The sequence below is a fragment of the Saccostrea cucullata genome, unplaced genomic scaffold, assembly GCF_032062105.1.
Source record: "Saccostrea cucullata isolate Sc308-1 unplaced genomic scaffold, CSIRO_AGI_Scuc_v1 ctg100, whole genome shotgun sequence".
NCBI classification, from domain to species: domain Eukaryota; kingdom Metazoa; phylum Mollusca; class Bivalvia; order Ostreida; family Ostreidae; genus Saccostrea; species Saccostrea cuccullata.
Genome location: NW_026932392.1, coordinates 371,081 through 392,083, shown reverse-complemented (window position 1 = coordinate 392,083; position 21,003 = coordinate 371,081). Strand labels below are relative to the sequence as shown.

The window sequence follows — 21,003 nt, the reverse complement described above, 5'->3', positions numbered from 1 at the left end:
ATTATCTCGTTTATGGCCCAAACTCTACTCATTTCTTTATATGGAGCAACTCTGTTCCATTGCTATAATATTTCATTATTTAAAGAGTTTTGTTGCTTTTAAGGTAGGTCGCGGGTTTACTGCCTAAAAATTCTTACGAGAAAACATATCCTGAAAATTTGATATAATGTTCCTGAGAATTTACTGCGTATTATCTGCAATTTTTATAAAATTTGCCTACGTAGTTTTAATGCTATATTACTATAAACGCGGTATTGTCATTAGTACATTTTTACGCTTTACTATTGAAATATATGGAAAAATGACGTTTTTTAAGCCAATTTTATGAAACTAGTTTCTTTTAAAAAGGTTGGATAACTTTTTAAAGACGTAGACGAATTAGTCAGGAATTTCAAAATGTGAAGATGAGGTAAAATCAAAACTATTGATATAAAAAAATCAATAAGTCTTCTCGCTAGATTTTTCGCTAAAAAAATTCAAAGTTCCCTTTTATATTGCTGAAATGTTGCGTTTATGGCGTTATTTATGTCTACAACGTCATTTGTTGAACGTTGTAACGTTTACCGTACGAATATAAATATTTTGATAAACGCAAAATTTAATTTTATTCCTCATTTAACTTATTGCGAAAATATATTAGGATGACCAGCAACTTATTTTCACTAGTATTGTGAAATTCATATTCTAATCACAGAGTCGGAATGAAGGGTATAAACATTCCTCGTGCATGAGAATTAACATGCATCGACAACACCGCGAGTGATAAAATATATTAAGTTCCTGTATTTTTAGGAAATTCATGGTGGAAAGGATTTCAGGCATAACACATAAATTTGATCACTTTTTTAAAAAACGGTAAAGAAAAAACTTCCAGATACTGGGGAAATTAGCCGGGGGGGGGGGGGGGGGGGGGGATTTCCTTTCTATATATATATATATTAGACGCAAGCTAGTATATGGGCCTTACTCTTTAACATTTGTTAATTTCGAATTCTCTAAATCAAATTTCCATGCACAAAATGTAAAATACATATACTTGAATTGAGCTTTTACACTTAGACTAGAGCTTTTGTTTAAAACTTTTAATAATAGAAAAAAATACTTGTAAATTGTTTACAGTGTCAAATAGGTCTTACAGTTCAGGTGTTTGTATAAATTTGGATTTTGAAAGCATTTCACAATTTATTAGCCATGCTATACGCATGTTTCCCCGAGTTGCAAATAACGTGCGCAAATTTATACGACCCTCAAGTTCTCCGCTAAACAATTTTATTTATGATAACTCTTTCTGCAACCATAACTTTCACGCTGACTTATTCTGATTGACTTTTAGCAGTTTAGTAATACTAGTACTTACATTATAAATTATTCCTTTCATTCAGCATTGTATTTAATTTTTCCTAGGGCATTACATATACTAGTAATCACATGAAAGTTCATACTGAAATTTAATTATAAAGCATGTACGAGGTTTACGTACAATAGCATGCACTTTGTATTAATCTACTTGATTCGTACAGACTGAAAGTCATTTGCAGAGAATTAAGCGGGAAACAACGCAACGTTGCCTTTGTGACGTAAATAACGTCATAATCAAATGTGCACAAAACAGCCGCTCGAATCGTCGAAATTGTGTACCAAAATTGATGACGAAAGCAAACCCGCGACCTACCTTAATATTTTGTGAGTGAAGAAAAAAATGGTCACAGCATCAAAAATTGAGGTATTTCCCGAGAAATACTCAGGGGCCCCTAGCACGAAAACGAGGTCATTGACCTAGTTATTTGAAAATGAAATTTAACACAAGAATCATAGGTGTACAATATGCAATAGGTGGTTTTTCGTTCTTATCAGTGGAATTTTTATTCCCCTGAGTAAAGGTATACCTTAAAAGCATATGAGGCAAAAATAATGTTACAGTATGAAATTTTATACAGTTTTTACCTCTTAAGTTTATACAATCACTCAAACCAAAGCATTTTTTGCTAGAACTATATATTTGGCATATGGATCACCTTGATGAATGCATGAAAATTTTTACAGCTCTGAAACGGCTACGTCGACAGGGAGTAGCTCCCTACGCGAGCCAACTCAAAAATAGATTTTTAAACAGAAAGATACTGTAGATTGGCAAATAATCACGATGGTTTTAATTTCGCTATGTTCGCGATTCATAATTTTTCTGCGAAAATAAACCCATCGTGAATGCTATCATTAGCTATTAAAAACGTTTAATTGATTGCAAGAAATTTTCTTACAGCATGAAATTAAAACCATCGCGATTTGAACTTTTTGAGAAATCGTGAAATTTTAACACCGTGTAATTAAAACGATTTACAGTATATCACTCTGTGAATCACATTTAAATCATGGAACACAGTCTTGTTAACATGTAACTGATTTTACTAAATGTCTAATATTCTCTGATTTTACTAGGAAAAAGAAAGACTAAACAGCCTTCTAAGTCCTTGGTGAACCCAGTAATTACTGTCTTAACAATTCTCCAATCTCTACTCTGATATTCATGTCCCGTTCTCCTCATGTAAAACATATCATCTGACAGGAAATTACAATCCCTAACAAATTAGATTACTTGGGTATTAGTCTGATAATTTCAGCATTACCATATAAAAGATATCAATGTAATTTGTTCAATATCTCTTTTTCACTGATAATTCACAAATTTTAAAAGCCCACAAAGGAAACATCACAGCAACAGATTATAGGCATCTGATGCAAGATCAGCCAAACCTCAATTACAAAACTGTTTGGTCTGTTCAGTGGATCCATCCATATTAATAGACTTAGATGTTGATTAAAAAGTTTTCTTGGGAAAGTTCTAAAATTGGTTACTTTGAATATCAGCTAAAGTTGAACTTCAGACTGAGTATTTCGGGCAAAAATATTTCAAAAGGATATGTCCAGATGATTTTTTCAGTCATTGATAAAAAAATTCTTGCAATCTGTATTAAATAAATCATTTAATACAGATTGCAAGAATTTTTTATCAATGACTAAAAAATATCACTTGGACATCACATATCCTTTTGAAATATTTTTGCCTGAAATACTCAGTCTGAAGTTCAACTTAGCTGATATTCAAAGTTCATATACCTGCAAACTTGGGGTTCTTCTCATCCATTGACCAGAATGAGTTGTCAAAGGCAAAAGACTGAAACAAAGCAATGCCATTCATTAAGCCATTCTGAAATTTATAAAACAGGTAAAAAAAATATGTCTTTGCTGTATTTAAACTAAACCAAAAATTATTGCACATTCATTGTGAAAGTGTAAAGTGCTACTATTAGAACATGACATGAAAGCATAAAATTATATATTTAGTTAAAAATGTCAATCTGTATTTGAATATTACTTTTAAAACTGACAAGGGGAATTATTGTAATTAACCTTAGTTCACCAACCTTAGGTTGTTTCCTACTTGCTTTCCTGTCAACACTGCCATCTGCTGGGCTGAAAAATTAAAATAAAATATTAATAATTTTTTCAGAGATATACAGAAGAAAAAATCTCTACATTAATTATATTTTATCAAGTAGATCCCCACTCTAACAAAACAACTTTTAAAAATTCAAACATTCCAAAGAGGAACCTTTGCTTTTTAGTATTCAATGGGAGAGAAAAAAATTGATTGAATTTCTACTAATAGAACCCCACACTAACATCAAAACTCCTGAATCCATATAAGGCCATGAATTTTAAAATTTACCTAGAGGACCAATGCTTATACTAATGTCAGCAGTGTCAGCTAATAGGGTTTTTGAAGATTGCATGAATTTTGATGGTTTTGGTCCCATCCTCATGCCCAAGAGAGGTGAAGACAATCAAATCTAAAATATTTTATTTTTCCTTTACCCATGGAGGCAACAAACCATAGTTGGTTGGAATTGAACAAGCCATTCCAGAGATTAAGCAGAAAATGTTCAATTTCTGTAATAGCTTTACAGACAAACATAAGGTGCAAAGTGTATCTTCTGCAGATGTCCATTTTTGCTGAATTTTGTAGATAGGAATTTTCTGTTAATGAATTTTTGTAGTTTATGCAACCTCAAAAATTAAAAAATGCATCAATAAATTTGCTACCTTAAACGGATCAAATTGCAAATTTTTCCAACCACAGAAAATAATACATATATAGAATGTCATAATTGTTTGATGTATTTCTCATTCTTTATAAAATCTTGAATAAAACAATAAATGATTGTTCCTTTCAGTTCCCTTACCATTTTCAAAGGACTTCACTGTGGAACTTTTACTGTTAATCATCGATTTTCTACGTAAATTTGTAAGATGAAAAGTTGTTAGATTCAAAGAACTTTTACACTTGAAATGGAAACCATTAACTGATATAGATTTCTGTAATAAATTCCCTAGAAAATTGAGTTGCTAGTAGCAATGTGAGCTTACTGCATGACTATGCAATACATTTACTGTCTCTGTTCAGAATCATTACATAATAGCACCTTCTCTGGAAAACAGGTGCCAAGTGTAAGGTAACAAAAAGAAACAATGATGTCTATGTATGACAGATATGGCCAAGATTAAAAATTCTTAAACCCCCCAAATTCCAAAGTGAAAGAGATAAAAATGTTGTTACCCCACCCCCATCCCACCCCGAAAAAAGGTCTCTTCACAAGGAATAAATTGTGCACTAAATATATGAAAGCCTGAATACAACAATTCAAAGTTCTGACCATGGTAAATTTTTTTAAACATATGTCAACATCAAGGAAAACGGAACACACATGTTGGCATCAGAATGAAGGTCTTCTTCAATCATATACACGTGATATATAAAAGCCATAGCACCAACTAATTAAAATTCATGCTCAATGTTCAAGTTTAGTTACTTGGGAATGAAAATATAGTCAAATCCAAGGTCAAGTAAAAAGTCTGGAAATATGTCCATAGACCCATCATCCATGCACGTTTGGTTCAGGTAGGGCTATATTACTAAAGCAACATGAAAATTTAGAATATGTATAAAATTTGATCCCTAGAATCATCCATGCAAGTTTGATGCAGCTGAATTGCTTGTTTGAAAATATAGGTCAGATCCAGCATCCGAAGCAAGTCTGGAAGTGTCCATCCCTAGATGCATCATCCATGCAAGTTTGGTTCAGGTAGGGCTTATAGTTACTTGGGAATGAAAATATAGGTCAGATCCAGCATCCGAAGCAAGTCTGGTAGTGTGCATCCCTAGACGCATCATCCATGCAAATTTGGTTCAGATAGGGCTTAATGTTACTTGGAAATAAAATGTAGGTCAGATCCAGCATCCGAAGCAAGTCTGGTAGTGTCCATCCCTAGATGCATCATCCATGCAAGTTTGGTTCAGGTAGGGCTTATAGTTACTTTATCCATGCAAGTTTTATCTAAGTAGGGTTTAATAATTCCTCAGGAATGGACCTGCTCCAAAAACTTTAACCTGGTCAGAAAATGTAGGTCATCCAGCATCCTCAGCAAGCCTGGTAGTGTTCATCCTGAGATGCATCATCCATGCAAGTTTGTATCAACATGTGTGTAGTTTGATAACACCATCTTGAATGGTATGTTTAAAACTGAGCTTAACACTTATTTAAGACAAGAGGCCCACGGGCCTTATAGGTCACCTGAGTATTGTGTAACAACTTTCAAACAATTAAATTTGCATGTTGTTTTAAACATCCATGAAATTCACAATTTACAATTTTGAGGTAGGGCTTATAGTTATTAACTTGGGAATGAAAATATAGGTAGATCAGCATCCGAAAATGCAAGTCTGTGCACCTCACCCTGGAACCACTCCATCCCTAGATGCAACATCCATGCAAGTTTGGTTTCAGGTTTAATTTTTTTCAGCTTATAGTTACTTGGGAATGAAAATATAGCTAGATCACCTTTCTTAGCATCCGATATATATATATATATATATATATATATATATATATATATAAAATCCAAATTCAAATGATTTGGTATCAGCGTAGGGCTTATAGTTACTTGAAATTGTAAACAAGTTATATGGTCAGATCCAGCATCCGTTAAACATAATGATTGTGACGTAATAATAATCACAGTCCCTAGATGCATCATCCATGCAAGTTTGGTTTAAATGTAGGGACATTTTATATAAATTGTACATTAAAATAATTTGAAATAAATTCCTTTTAACAGTTCAATTTTGGTTTAAACAGATTTATAAAATATTGGGCTTTCCGTAATTGTTCATTTTCCTCTTTTATTTTGTAATGGACCTTTGCCACACGAATCAAACTTTAACCTGGTCAGGCCATCCTTAAAAAATTGTTTTTTTGCCTCACATGTAGGACACGTCATACAGTATTATGCTTTCGCCCCATGCTCACCAAAATCCACCCTACTGGATTTTTTTTATGGGTTCATCATTTGAATTTGGATTTTATTTTTTTTTTTTTTTTGAATATATATATATATATATATATTTTATCCTATTGACATTTTTTTACGTCCCTATTGCACCTGTAGACACCGTTTTTAAAAAAGAACTGATGTGTTCTGATATATTGAACAATAAAAGATTGGATAAATCATTAAGAATGCCTTAGTTTTTTTTGTTTGATTAGTAACTATATAAGTGAAATCTCAAATTCACAAATCTGGAAGAGTTAATACCTCTATATAAACCAACTTTTATTCGAAATTTAATTCGGTAAACTAGTTCGCGACGATTAATTTTCGATCTTTTTGTTCGCTTGTTAAAAAAAAAAAAATAACCGCCTACCTGACCTACCCACATCTAAAATGATGCGAAAAAAAGTTGGCGTATTTAATACCCAGGAGCAAAAAAAAAAAGAAATTTTTAATATATGCCCCGCCTAGCACTAGAACCCCTGACCCTGGGGCCATGAATTTCACAATTTTGTAGGTCATCCATTACATCCATGCTAACAGTTTGCCTGGTAGATGTCATCCTGAGATGATTTTCCATTGCAATAATTTTAGTATCAACATGTGACCATGTAGTTTGATAACATACCAAATTTGGTGAAATTGGTTAAGTGTTTAAAAAGGCTGAAAATGTTCAAATGTTAACACACGACACACGACGCACGACACACGGCGCACGACGACGGACGAAAACGGATTATTTAAGAAAAAAGTGAGGTCAAGGTCAAAGGACAGGTCAAGGTAAAAAAATGTTGATGCAGTTGCATAGCTCTGATCAATATCTATCAGCATCTGAAGTTTGATGAAAATATCTTGGATAGTTTCTTTGAAACTTAGCTTTGAACAGAGCTAAACACAAAGTGTGACGGAAGGACGGAAGGACAGAAGGACGGAAGGACGGAAGACGGACATGACAAACACTATATGCCCTGGCCATATTCATGGCGGGGCATAAAAAATAATATTGGTACCCAACGGGAAGGCCTTGTCATAGGGAATTTTTATTTATAATGTTGATCAAAAGTTATGGTCAAGGAGGTTTGATCCTGTGCTTTTGAGCAGATTTTGGTCACGACCTTTATTTCTAAAATTGTGCATCATTTTTAAATTCGACCATTAAATTTGGATTCTACAATGCAAAGTAACCTTAATTAAACAAACATTTGCACCCACAGATAGATCTTGCCATAAGGAATACACTGTAAAGTATAAGAACACTAACACCTACCATTAAAAATTTTATTTTAAAGTAACTATAACTCAAGCTCAAGATATCACGCATGTTAGTATCTAATTAAAATTGTGTTCAAGAGATATGGTCAAAAGTTATGTTTAGTTAACATAAAAACATACAGTCACAATTATTTTTCATTTGTTGTCAATGACATTCTAAAACCTTCTTTAATTTTTATTTTTGTAGATGACAGGAAACATTTCAGTGACTTTACAGCATTGATCTGTACCTTGCCAGCTAATCACACTTGTAGAAGGAAATCTTCACTAATGTGTACTGATAGAGAAGGAGTCCTAACTACTTCCTGTTCATTGATTATCAAAAAAATCCACCACAGAAGGGTGAAATATAACCAGGATACAACAGCAGGGCTGCCATTAGACCAAAGTAACAGTTCAAAAAGATTATAGAATGAAAAACATTTGACAAAGTCATTTATCATGGAATGCAGGCCAAGTCAATCAATACAATGGATTTCAACTACCAGAAAAGGTCACTTGTCTGTGGAGGAACAGCTCTGGAATCAATAAGCGGAGACAAACTTTGCTGCTGGTTCAGCTTCTGGACAATAATTCACTGCTTGTCTTATCAGTAGATGTTTGATGTGATGACAAAATAAGGTTTAATCAGAAGGAAGGTTACACTGCTCATCTAGCTTAGTGTCCAAGTGACCAATTTTGCAGCCAATTTCTGACAACACAGTGCTACACAGACTTGCTCAAGCCTCTATGTTTTTATTGTTTAATTTTTAAACATATCTATATTCTAAATTCTTTTATTTCTAAATCTTGGCATTTAATGTCCATGGCTGGTTAAGCTCAAATTATTTAAAATATATGAACATGATGAAAGCAGAAAATCAAGAGCATTTGACTCAGGTGAGATAAAAATGTGGGTCAGATCCAGGAGAAAAAAAATCAAGTCTCCATCCCTAAATGTATCATATCCTTTTAAGTTTTGCCAGATATGAGATAAGGCTTTTAGTTATGTGGGAAAGGCTCTGGGACACCAACACTGAAGACACAGTTAAGCTCATTCCTAATCAGCTGGGGTGAGCCAAAAAATAAATAAAAAATATTGGTATATGTAATAAAACATCTCCTCTAGTGTCACAATTTTCTCAGCAGCAATTATTTAATGATGTCACCCAGAGGTTCCATTTCAGCAAAATAGAAGAAAGCGTTAATTAACTCTGCTTTTAATGATAGCAGTGGCATTAGTTGAAAATTCTTGTCTGTGTGTGCATTTTAATATGGGGCTCTATAGCTCCCTGCTGCCAGGGTCTGAGCAAACCACAGTCTACTGACAGTAATGGAACTCTTTTGATGTTAGACATAGAACTCTCTGGGTATATATGCATCAGTGATCTTTGTACCAGGTTTTATGATGTTTAATTAATACTGGATTGACAATGATGGGAATATGGCACTGCACAACAAATGCCTTTCAATGCAGTTCACAAAGACTCTTTAGATCATCTGAGTAACAAATTACTGAGCAGCTTCTGTTCTCTCTAACCATTTCTTGCTGAAATTCTTCATACCTGCTTTCTGTTAAGAGAGAAAAGCATCTATATTTTATCAATGTGCTACTGAAAAACATTCAATGGCTGAGGAAAAAATTGTGGCATTTTACAGAGATGATGCAGAAAGGATGTTGCCAAATCTTGAATGTAATAGCTGGATAAGCACTAAAAGGCTTTAGATTTTTTGTTGATATCAATTCAAAAGCAAATCTGTGTTCATAAGAATTAACTTCCTAGACATAGAGATATATACCCAAGAAATAACAGTGAAATACCACAGGTTCAAATATCAGGAGCAGTTTGAGCCAAAATAATCTTTATTATATAGTAAGATTAAACTAATTCATAGGATCAGTTATCTACATCTGATGGCTATTAATTCCAAATAAAAGAAAATTATTGTGTTAACACTCCAATACACACCTGATAACATATCTCATCACCCACAAAATGATAATGTTTGTGATATATGTACCTGTACACCACAGTACCCTAGGAAACAACCACTCTATTCATTGCATTACACATGGATAAAGAACAAACTATACAATGTTGTGTATTGAAACTCATTTTAGAGGCCCTTGTAATTTTTAACTAGAGCACTAATCCATGTTATACAAGTTCAATACAGGATCCTATCAGAACAATGTTGTGACTAGCTGCAATTGGTGAGTTGTTGACCACAAGGATATTTTTTCCTTTGCAATTGCTACAGAGCTTTCCAAACTATGGACATTTTTAAAGGGGCATAACTTTGTCAAAAATGGCTCGGTTGTACCCAATTCAGAATTAGACCTTGATATTCTTATGATAAATCTGCATATGTACCAAATTTCATTTCAATATGTGTAACCTCTGCAAAAAAATGAATGGAAACTGCAAATAATTGGAATGTTTTTAATTCCAAGGGGCATAACTCTGTCAAAAAAGGCTTGATCAAACTCAAAACAGAATTTGACTAGATATTTTTATGATAAATCTTAATACCAAATCTCATTTCAATATGTGCAACCTCCGTGAAGAAAATGAACAGAAACTGATGGTGGTGTGACAGACAGACAGACCAACCGTGCCTTCCCTTCTTAATATGGGGGCATGATGAAAAGGCTCATACTGAAAAAATCCAGACAATGAAGATAACTTTGCACGACCAGCAAAACCATGTCTTTTTAAACACTCTTCCATTAATCTTGTGAATCTAATGAATTTCCAATTTTATTATTCATTAATTGGATATAAATCCAAAACCATGATGGGCTCCAATTGATTAATTCTTTTGAAGAAATCTCACAGATCCATTAATGGAGTTCATGAACATTGTATAAGCTGTGGCCTTCACTGAGTACACATCCTTTGTAACAAGAACTTTACAGCTTCTTCGTCATACTTTGCAATGCTTTGATATTGAAAAAACAAAAAAAAGCGAAAGCCTTTTTTAGCATCAAGGTTACCTTTAGAATGTTTGCTTGCCCTAGCTATCCCAACTCAGGATAAAAGAAAAGGGGGTAGGTAAATTTGTGGGAGATTTTTTTTTTTTTGACAGAAATTTTCAACAACAATAGTATTAAAATTGAAGGAATCAATAAAATGAGTGTAGTAGTGATAGATTAAAAAAAATAATAATGTCCTGATTCAAAGGTTTACATAAGGCTACATAAATTTCATTCTTTGGTTTTCAGGCCAATTTTTTCCCCACAGATGCTGGAGGGAGGCTTTTATTATTGGCCATAAAGTACCGGTAGATGATGGAGTCATTTTTTTAATAACCAAATTTCCTATAAAAAAATGATTAAATCATTTATTCATAGATATACTTCTTATATTTTTCATGTCTGATCAATAGGTTTACATTACGTGTGAACACCAACATAATGCATTATCTTCGAATGTATTTTTTATTGAGATAGGTATTAGCTAAGTCTCTTTGAAAATGGCTACCAGAAGCAATATGCCAGTACTAAACTAGGAGAACTTTTTTTTAATTGGTCTCCACATTATAAACTTTTTATTTTATCAAAAATACGATCAAATTTAGGAAGCGGTTTCCTCACAATGGATGCATTAGCCTGCGAACCATGCATCTTCAATTTTATTTAGCCTGAGTTGGAATCAGGCCACTTTTCTCATATTGGTAGGGAGAGAGTAAACAAAATTTTTTAAGTGACCTGCATATATTTATTTACATTTTTTTAGAATGCATGAACTGCTTTGGCACCCCTTTCTTGCTCCCCTTACTTCCTGCCTTAGCAATTTTTATGATACTAAAGACAAAATGATACCAATATTTTTAATATGAAAAAAGAAGTTTTGTAGTATGTACAGTACAGAGAGAGAGAAGGATAAAGGGGGCACAGGAAAGAGAATGATACAAATAGCAATAACTGGTGATGGTCATACAGGCAAAATCAATATCAAATCATATCCTGCCTTGTACAGAAAGGGGAAAAGATCAAGTGTCAAAGCAATTTCAAAACCCCATAGCATGTTGTCTTAGCTCACTGAAACATCTGTTTTGGGCACTTCAAGGAACCTGGACACACTTGCAATCTTGTTTTGACTACCATTTTCAAAATCATAGAGACCCTGAAAGGATCATTCTCTATAAGGCCGTTTTGCGGCCTACAATGACTTCAAATTTTCAGATAGTATTTTTTTCCTTAAAAATTGCATGAATCACTAGGCTTATGTTCCAATTTAATGATAAATATTGGTTGGTTAATGAAACAATAGTATTTTTAATGATATAGGGTCACAAAGTAAGGTACAATTGGTCCGTATTAGCATTAGAGTTATGGGAAAACTCAACAGGGTGGCTGTGTTAGATAACTCCTACGCATGTCATAACCACCTTTAACCAACACCAAAATGTGCATGTAAATTTCTTATAAACATAAAAAGTGACTATTAAATTATGAATTTGGTTAAAGGTGGTTATGACATCTAAATAAAAACTTTTCACTTCATTTTTACGATATTTTGCAGAAGAAGCTAACTACTCACAATGAAGGATATCAGCTTATGTAGATTATTTCCTTTTATAAACTTTTGGTTGGAGTACAATTTTCTGTTGATTTACTAAGATTTATATCAGCCATGCATATTAACTAAAAAAATGTGAACTTTTTACTGAAAAATCTAAAAATCAAAGGACTGAGAAGACTGGATGTCATGAAATTACAAGTGGAGACGTTTCTTTGAAATGTCTGATAAAAATTAAGAAATAAAAACTTTTTTTAGAATATTAGGTGTGAATATGAGACATCTTTTATATTTATAATGATAGTTTGTTATATCTATATATGCTACTTCTTTGAATTTCGTTATGAGTACTCCATATATTCTGTTTTTCCTTATAAGTACTGTATATGTTCTAGAAATGATGAAAGTAATCTTTGTTGAAGTGGTAGCATGCATTTATTATTTGTGTTATAGACTTTTTTCTTATAGGTACACACATAATTTTTATATGGACACTTCCGTACGAGTATCATGTGATCTATATTTTGTTAACTGGGTCTTAATATTGAGAGGACACAATCTATTCATCACACTTCTTTGATATCATCGATATAAGTTATGATTACATTAGTCCTGTCTTAGAAAATAAACTGGTAAAGAGGAGAGGGATTCCTAAATGTAATATGTGATTGATAATTGAATGTTGCTTTACCCCATTTAAGGATTTTTCAACCAGATAAAGAAATCATCCACTTAAGGTCAAGTGCTAATACAGTTGCATTACTAACCAACGCCCAACGGGACCTTTTTTTTTTTTAAAAAAAGGATAATATCCAAAAGACCGATGACATTTACTTTAAATGCTTAAGACTTAGGTAGGGAACAGTCACTATCCGTGTTAAACAAGTTTTTTTGACGCTGCACTGGGAAAGAGACTGAATTTAAGCTACAGATTTCGAGAGTGGTAAAGGAGCATCAAACCGTAAGAGTCCATTTTGTACCTGGGTTGTTGTAAAACTCTTAAGTCCATATACTAGTATTTACGAAAACTTCAGAATCTGGTATGCATAGTTGAAGGAACTGTTAAAATTCTGCTCCATTGTATGTTGTGCCGTTAGACACGGGGGGGGGAGGGAGGGATCTCAACTTTTATACATGTAAATTCATACATAAAGTTTACATGACATTTTAATGAAATATATCGTGCAACACGAGTAATTAAGTAAAAGCAAAGCCATTTTACGATACTATTTGATTTTACTTAGAGATGTATATTTTAATGCAACCGCTCTGAGTTGTATGTATTAACTATTTACATGTATATGGATAGTCAACATGTAATTGCATTGATATTCTTTTGCTGTTAATTCTTTATTTTTTCTGCAATTGTTGAATTTCTTTTCTCAATTACTACTTCAGTTTTATTTACTCACAATCAAAATCCATTCAGTGCTTTCAACATTTGATACATAACTTTTAGAGTTCAATAAAACTTAGAAACCTCATTTCTAACATGGTTATTTTATGCGTAAAATAAGTGCCACATCTATAGAAATGATTTACAATTGCAAGTTAATTATATATACATATGTAATGTAATGCTTTTCAATAAATTGCAAATCGAACTTGTTTAGCACCATACATTGTGAATTTCTTAAAGATTTACGTTCAAAATATGCAAAATGTGGATGCATCAGAATTCTTGCCATAAAAAATATCTTTAACCTTAAATTTATACAAGAGGCCCATGGGCCACATTGCTCACCTGAGCACTAAGGGTAGGAAAAAGTAGAAAATGGCTTTTTATTGTAAAGTTTAAATCCAAAAGTAGTCCCATGACCAATCATGGATTTGCTATTTCTTTGAAAATGATTTTTAAAGAATTTTCCTATATATTAGGGCTGTCACGGGTACCCGAAATGACCCGGAACCGCGGAACAATTAATTCGGGTCGGGTACGGTTCCGTTTTTCTGGAATGTGGTTCCGATTTGTATAATAGAGTAGATTTTACTATAAAATGTCAAAAACGAGAGTTTTGGTAGTAAATTGTCATTAAAAGGCAGGGTTTCAGATTGGCGTCGGCCATTTGCCAATAAAAGTTTACCTGCCATGTTGGCCTATAAGTTTGACATTGAACAGACACAATGGCCGATTATCTTCTGTATGTAAAGGCCGGTCGTATAATTTTTCCTCAATTCAGTTCCGATTGTTTTTCTCTACTTTCTGCAACTGCCGATTCAATCAGCCAATGACATTTTGGTATAAATAGATCTTGACAAAATACTCTATAATTTTATTTCCAAACCCAACTGCAAGGAGCATAAAGTAGTGATGAATGTTTAAAACATCGAAGGAATCCATGCCATGTTGTTATTTTTACCGCCATGATTGAATATGGGGTCGGACTAATAGCAGGAAACGGACAATGTTGCAAGGTTTTACTAAGGGAAAAAAATAGTCTAGGTAATCTTTAAACGTAATTATACATTGAATATCATCAGAGATACAAGTCTAATTTTTGGATTACTATTTTTAAAAATTGTAATCCCAATAATTAAATACATTTACATGTAATGAAAGGTGGGACTAATATAAGTTAAATACCCATTGAATGGAATTAAAAAAAAACAATTCCCATTCTGTTTCAATATATTAATTTTTTTAAAAGAAACAAAATAATATTTCCACCTTATTAAAAGGAAAATTAATATACAAGTTTGAATATTTTATGTAATAAACATGATAAAATGACTATTTTGTAAAAGTCTGACAGAAATCTGAGTTAGTTTAACTTTTCTATTGGCCTATAATTTTAGGAAGTTTAGGACAGAATGGCCTATAACTTTTTTGGTAAATATGCCAGATGTCCTGTAGTTAATTATTTCAATCTGAAACCCTGAAAGGTGATTTAAATTATTTGGTACAGTTGTTGTCTAGTCAGGAGGCTACTTTAAACTAGTTATAATGTTGCAATTTCTAAGATTAAATGAGAATATTCTTTTCATTGTTGAAAATAATACAAATCATGAGCTTTTCTTCCATTACCTACCCGACCCGAGAAACCCGAAACCGAACCTCAAAAAATCAGAACCGACCCGACCCGAAAAATTTTGGAACCGTGACAGCCCTACTATATATACATGTATCTTTAAAAACTTTGGTCGGCCATTTTGGCCCCGCCCTACCCCGGGGGTTATGATTTGACCAAATTTGAATGTACACTACTTGAGCATGCTTCCATATAAATATGATGAATTATGACTTTGTCATTCTTGAGAAGAAGATGTTTAAAGAATTTCCCTATATATTTCTTTGTAAAAGTTTGGTCGGCCATTTTGGCCCCGCCCTACCCCCGGGGGTCATGATTTGAACAAACTTGAATCTTCACTACCTGAGGATGCTTCCATATAAATATGATCAATTATGGCTTTGTCATTCTTGAGAAGAAGATTTTTAAAGAATTTCCTAGTATATATTTCTATGTAAAAGTTTTGTCGGCCATTTTGGCCCCGCCCTACCCCCGGGGGGTCATGATTTGAACAAACTTGAAACTACACTACCTGAGCATGCTTCCATATATATATGATGAATTAAGGCTTTGTCATTCTTGAGAAGAAGATTTTTAAAGAATTTTCCTATATATTTCTATGTAAAAGTTTAGTTGGCCATTTTGGCCCCGCCCTACCCCCAGGGGTCATGATTTGAACAAATTTGAATCTTCACTACCTGAGCATGCTTCCAAATAAATATGATGAATTATGGCTTTGTGATTCTTGAGAAGAAGATTTTAAAAGAATTTTCCTATATATTTCTATGTAAAAGTTTGGTTGGCCATTTTGGCCCCGCCCTACCCCCGGGGGGGTCATGATTTGAACAAACTTGAATCTACACTACCTGAGCATGCTTCCATATATATATATATGATGAATTATGGCTTTGTCATTCTTGAGAAGAAGATTTTTAAAGAATTTTCCTATATATTTCTATGTAAAAGTTTGGTTGGCCATTTTGGCCCTGCCCTACCCCCAGGGGTCATGATTTGAACAAACTTGAATCTACAATACCTGAACATGCTTCCATATAAATATGATGAATTATGGCTTTGTCATTCTTGAGAAGAAGATTTTAAAAGAATTGTCCTATGCACATGTATTTCTATGTAAAAGTTTGGTCGGCCATTTTGGCCCCACCCTACCCCCCGGGGTCATGATTTGAACAAATTTGAATCTACAATACCTGAGCATGCTTCCATATAAATATGATGAATTATGGCTTTGTCATTCTTGGGAAGAAGATTTTTAAGAATTTTCCTATATATTTCTATGTAAAACTTTGGTCGGCCATTTTGGCCCCGCCCTACCCCGGGGGGTCATGATTTGAACAAACTTGAATCTACACTACCCGAGTATGCTCCCATATAAATATGATGAATTATGGCTTTGTCATTCTTGAGAAGAAGATTTTTAAAGAATTTTCCTATATATTTCTATGTAAAAATTTGGTCGTCCATCTTGGCCCCGCCCTACCCCCGGGGGTCATGATTTGAACAAACTTGAATCTACACTACCTGAGGATGTTTCCCCGTAAGTTTCATCTTTCCTGGCACAGTGGTTCTTAAGAAGAAGATTTTTAAAATATGCCTCTAAATTTTCATTAATTCCCAATTATCTCCCCTTGAATAAGGGCGTTGCCCTTCATTTGAACAAACTTGAATCCCTTTCACCCAAGGATACTTTGTGGCAAGTTTGGTTGAAATTGGCCTAGCGGTTCTTGAGAAGAAGTCGAAAATGGGAAAAGTTTACAGACAGACAGCTGGACAGACGGACAGACGGACGCCGGACAAAATGTGATCAGAAAAGCTCACTTGAGCCTTCGGCTCAGGTGAGCTAGAAACCTTCCAATTTATTACTTAGGTCTGATGTATTTCCGACATAAATAAACAATTTTTGATCATTTACATTCAGAAACATGCATAGAAACTTGATTTAAATAGACCTACCCTCATTTTTTCTAGTGTTGGCAATTCGGACGATTTTTAGTAACCGGTTACTCGCTTCATCTTCCGATCGAGTACCCGGTTACTCGGATGATTTTTTGTAAAAGTTTCCACTTCTAAATTCTTTTATTTATCTTATGCTTTACTTATCAGTAGTGGTAACACACAAATACACTGTATATGGACATTATATTTACAATACACACATGCGATATTGTCAACCAATTTTGATTTTAGATTTAAGAAAATAAGAAATTTGACACACGAAGAAGACAGGTAAAGACATCGTCAATCACCGTCTCACAATCGCTTTCCTTATACTTTCCTTTTCAGCCCCCGAAATATGTCGCTATCAAGGAGAAAAATAATTATCTACATACTCCGTAATTAATAGTTAATTTGTTGAGATTTTGAATCAACTGTTCTTTCTTACAGTTACACCCCAAGCTTAATTTGTCTGAGGCGGCATCTCGTAAAATTATTAAATGAGGTTATCACAACCCAGGCCCCCAAGCAATCAAAGCTATTAATTATATAAACTGTGAAAACTAATCAAAACAATTTGATCCACTACAATCATGAATTAGATCAAGTCTAACATTACCTACAATTAGAGAAATGTGTAAGTATATACATTTATAAATTATAAAACAATCATTTTGGTCTACCACATATGCATTTACTATGTAGATTTTTTTTTCAAACCGAATAGCAGTTTTACTAACCGATACTCGCATCGTTCGACGGTTAACCGGGTACTCGTTGCCAACACTAATTTTTTCTTTAACTGACAGCCATTTTTTATCTCTAAATCATGTGACTTAGATGATCGATGATCGATGTTGAAAAACAAACATCAAAATCATGAACTAGAATTTTTATAGTTATATAAAATCATATTTTGAAGTGATTTTTATCAAAGGCCACAAAATGGCCTTATAGAGAATGAACCTTTCACATTTAAAACTTTACAATCCCCCTTTATACCTTATTTTAATAACCTTTAATAACCTTTAATGTATGACAGTTGTTCACCTATATTTTTCAAAAATATTCAAATTCAAATCTATCTTCAGGAACCATGATTTGAACAAAATGTGAATCTGCATTCCCTGCGGATGCTTATTTATTAATAATATTGAGAAACTGTTAGGGCGAGTGCGGTTCATTTTTACAACATAACACATCTCAAATGTGGTATGTGCATTCTGTTTATGATAATATTGTAATAAATATTTTCTATCGGATTCCCTAATGCATCAGGATTGAGATTCTTACTTCTCAGCTTTTTCCAACAAGATTGGAAGTGTCCTAGCCATTGAATGACACAAATATGACACCATATACAAAGTCATATTTTAAAAGGATGCAAACGATTATTTTGTGGTCAATAATGGCATGGAAATTGCATTAAATCGTTGTTAGTAATTTTTTTCTAGTAAGTTGTTGCTATGTTTTAGACACCATGTTGCTATGCACTGCAGAGGGTTATTGGGAGTTTGGAATTTTTTCACATGAATTGTTAAAACTTTCTTTGAACAATGTGCAGATTTCAACCAGAATTTCCTCCATTCATACACATTGTCTATGGATTTCACTATGCAAGCGGGGCTTCGCACTGCCTCACACAGCTGTTCTTGAGAGATTCCCAGACTTATCCCATGTAATTCTTTAAATTACTCTGCCCTTTATTCTCTCCCTAGCCATTCCTTGTGAATATTTCACATGGAGAACAATTTTCTGGCTTTCACAAAATTGTCAGATTTTTTTCATTTTCAACAGTACTTATTTGAAAATCTTTAGATTTAGAACTTTCTCAACTCCCCCACAAAGGAGCAGTAGTATGTTAAATAACTGTGAGGTATTTGCGATATTATGTATTGATGTTATAATACAGGTAGTAGATGAAAGTGCTCTGATATTATGATCAACACACTGTACATGGGTATAAAAATAAGTTATTATCAATCAAAACAATTCAGTCCCTTTAGCTTATCTTAGTTATCTGCAAACAATATATGTCTGTTCAACCATTGACCATCTTGCTGTGTACCGGCCATGACTAGTTATTTACATTCTAGTGCCAAGGTTCATTATGAGACTCATAGTCCAATTATTCATTTTGATTTATCACAGAAACCTCACAACAGTCAATATCACTGATAACAAAAGACACTCCAAAAAGGTATCTAAAACATACAAAACGGTTTCACACAAAATAGTTAAACACATGAGCATGACTGTGAATTTTTTATATTATTATTATATATAATATTTTTCATTCGATCATTACTGTTAAATGAATTACATAAAGCAAAATAATCAGATATTTCTAATGTAAGTTTGACAATATGTATTATACAAACACCTGGTATGTATCACACTCATTTCTGATCTAAGATACATGTACCCTATTCACAACCTAGCTCAAATACCTTTTCAACCTGCTATTTTTCATAGAAACTTAAAGACAATATGGATAAAAGCAGAAAAATTCAATATAACATGGATTCTTTTTTCAATCATCAATTCAAGAGGGGAATTTTATCTGCAAGCCCAACCACATAAATAATTTCAATGCCGTCAAAATCGATTAACTGTATTAAATAAAAATGCAGAAAATCAACCAATATCCAATGATGAAAGAAAATGGATTATCATGACATCCATAAATTTCTTAAGATTTTTCTTCCTTCACAACAAAATAAACCATATTCACCCTTTTCATGCACCTATATAAAAATAATATGCATGTATTACATCCTGTTCTTCTATCCTCAGTACCTGATGTGCATATTTGATTCATTCTTAAAAAATAAACTTAAGTCTCTTTTTTGATACTTTAAATGTCCCTTTTGAAAATTTTTCACTCTTACTAAGATGCCACCACTTTCTGGTGGGAGGCTGCAAATTTCAGATGTACACTTGGCACTGATCAGGGCCTTTAAACAGGCAGGATCTTTTTTGTGCCAGCACCTACACAGGACCTCGTTTTATATGGTCTCCTCCCAAGGACTGGTCTCAACACCCAACAGTGGGATTCGATCCTCTCGACAAGAGGATCATTTCCCTACTCTGCAACTCGAGCATCCACTTTATCCAGTTTTTCATGAGGGTGACCTTCAGGTACTAGGTTGGTTTGATTATTTCTTATAACTTGTGTTTGAATGAAGTAGTCAATAAGGTCTTAATTCAATCAGGAATTAATTTAAGAGGAATAAAAGTGTGAACATTTTAAATATAATTTTCTTTCGAAATAAGTAATAGTGAGGTCAAGGTCATAGGAAAAATAATGACACTGTGACTGCTGAATTGATCTCATTTATATGTGTCTTAAATTTGAATGAATTTAATTTAAAACATCTTCTGAAGTGAAGTTCAGGACAATGGAAGGTCAAAATCATTAGGGAAGAAATAAGAAAATCATTACATTGCTAAATTGCTCCAATCTTGCTAATTTATAACTAATAAGTCCAGAGTATCTGACTGATATTTTAGACTCGTTAACTCAGTATGATGTTTGATATCTCATTCTTGAACAGTTTCTTCAAGAAAATGCAGAATGAGGAATAGTGAGGTCCAATAAGAGGTTGAATAACTCTCCGAAATATATACAGTATCAGTGTACAAATGTAGGTAAAAATGTTTCTAAAAGTTTCTTTGAAATTAAAACAGCCAAGTGCAAAATGTGATGGACAGAAAGACTAAATGACAGAAGGATGAACAGATTGATGAACAGCAAAGAAGATGGATACAAACACTAAGTAGGCCACAGTCATGGCAGTCATTTCATATAAAATATACATTAGCTTGCTTGATATCATCAGAAAATGTCTAAACAAAGTATTATTCTATTTTATACA

General features: G+C 33.3%; 1 protein-coding gene across 9 annotated transcripts in view; it reads right to left on the bottom strand.

Moving 5' to 3' along the window:
* Window positions 1-21,003, bottom strand: part of LOC134235011 (kinesin-like protein KIF13B) — a 128,156-nt gene that overhangs the window by 102,040 nt on the left and 5,113 nt on the right. For all 9 annotated transcript variants that reach the window (XM_062717089.1, XM_062717091.1, XM_062717093.1 and 6 more), the window contains exons 3-4: window positions 3,423-3,471; window positions 3,115-3,172 (exon numbers count right to left, since the gene is read on the bottom strand). In XM_062717089.1, the coding sequence (XP_062573073.1) occupies window positions 3,115-3,172; window positions 3,423-3,471 (107 nt within the window). The remainder of the gene's footprint in view (window positions 1-3,114; window positions 3,173-3,422; window positions 3,472-21,003) is intronic.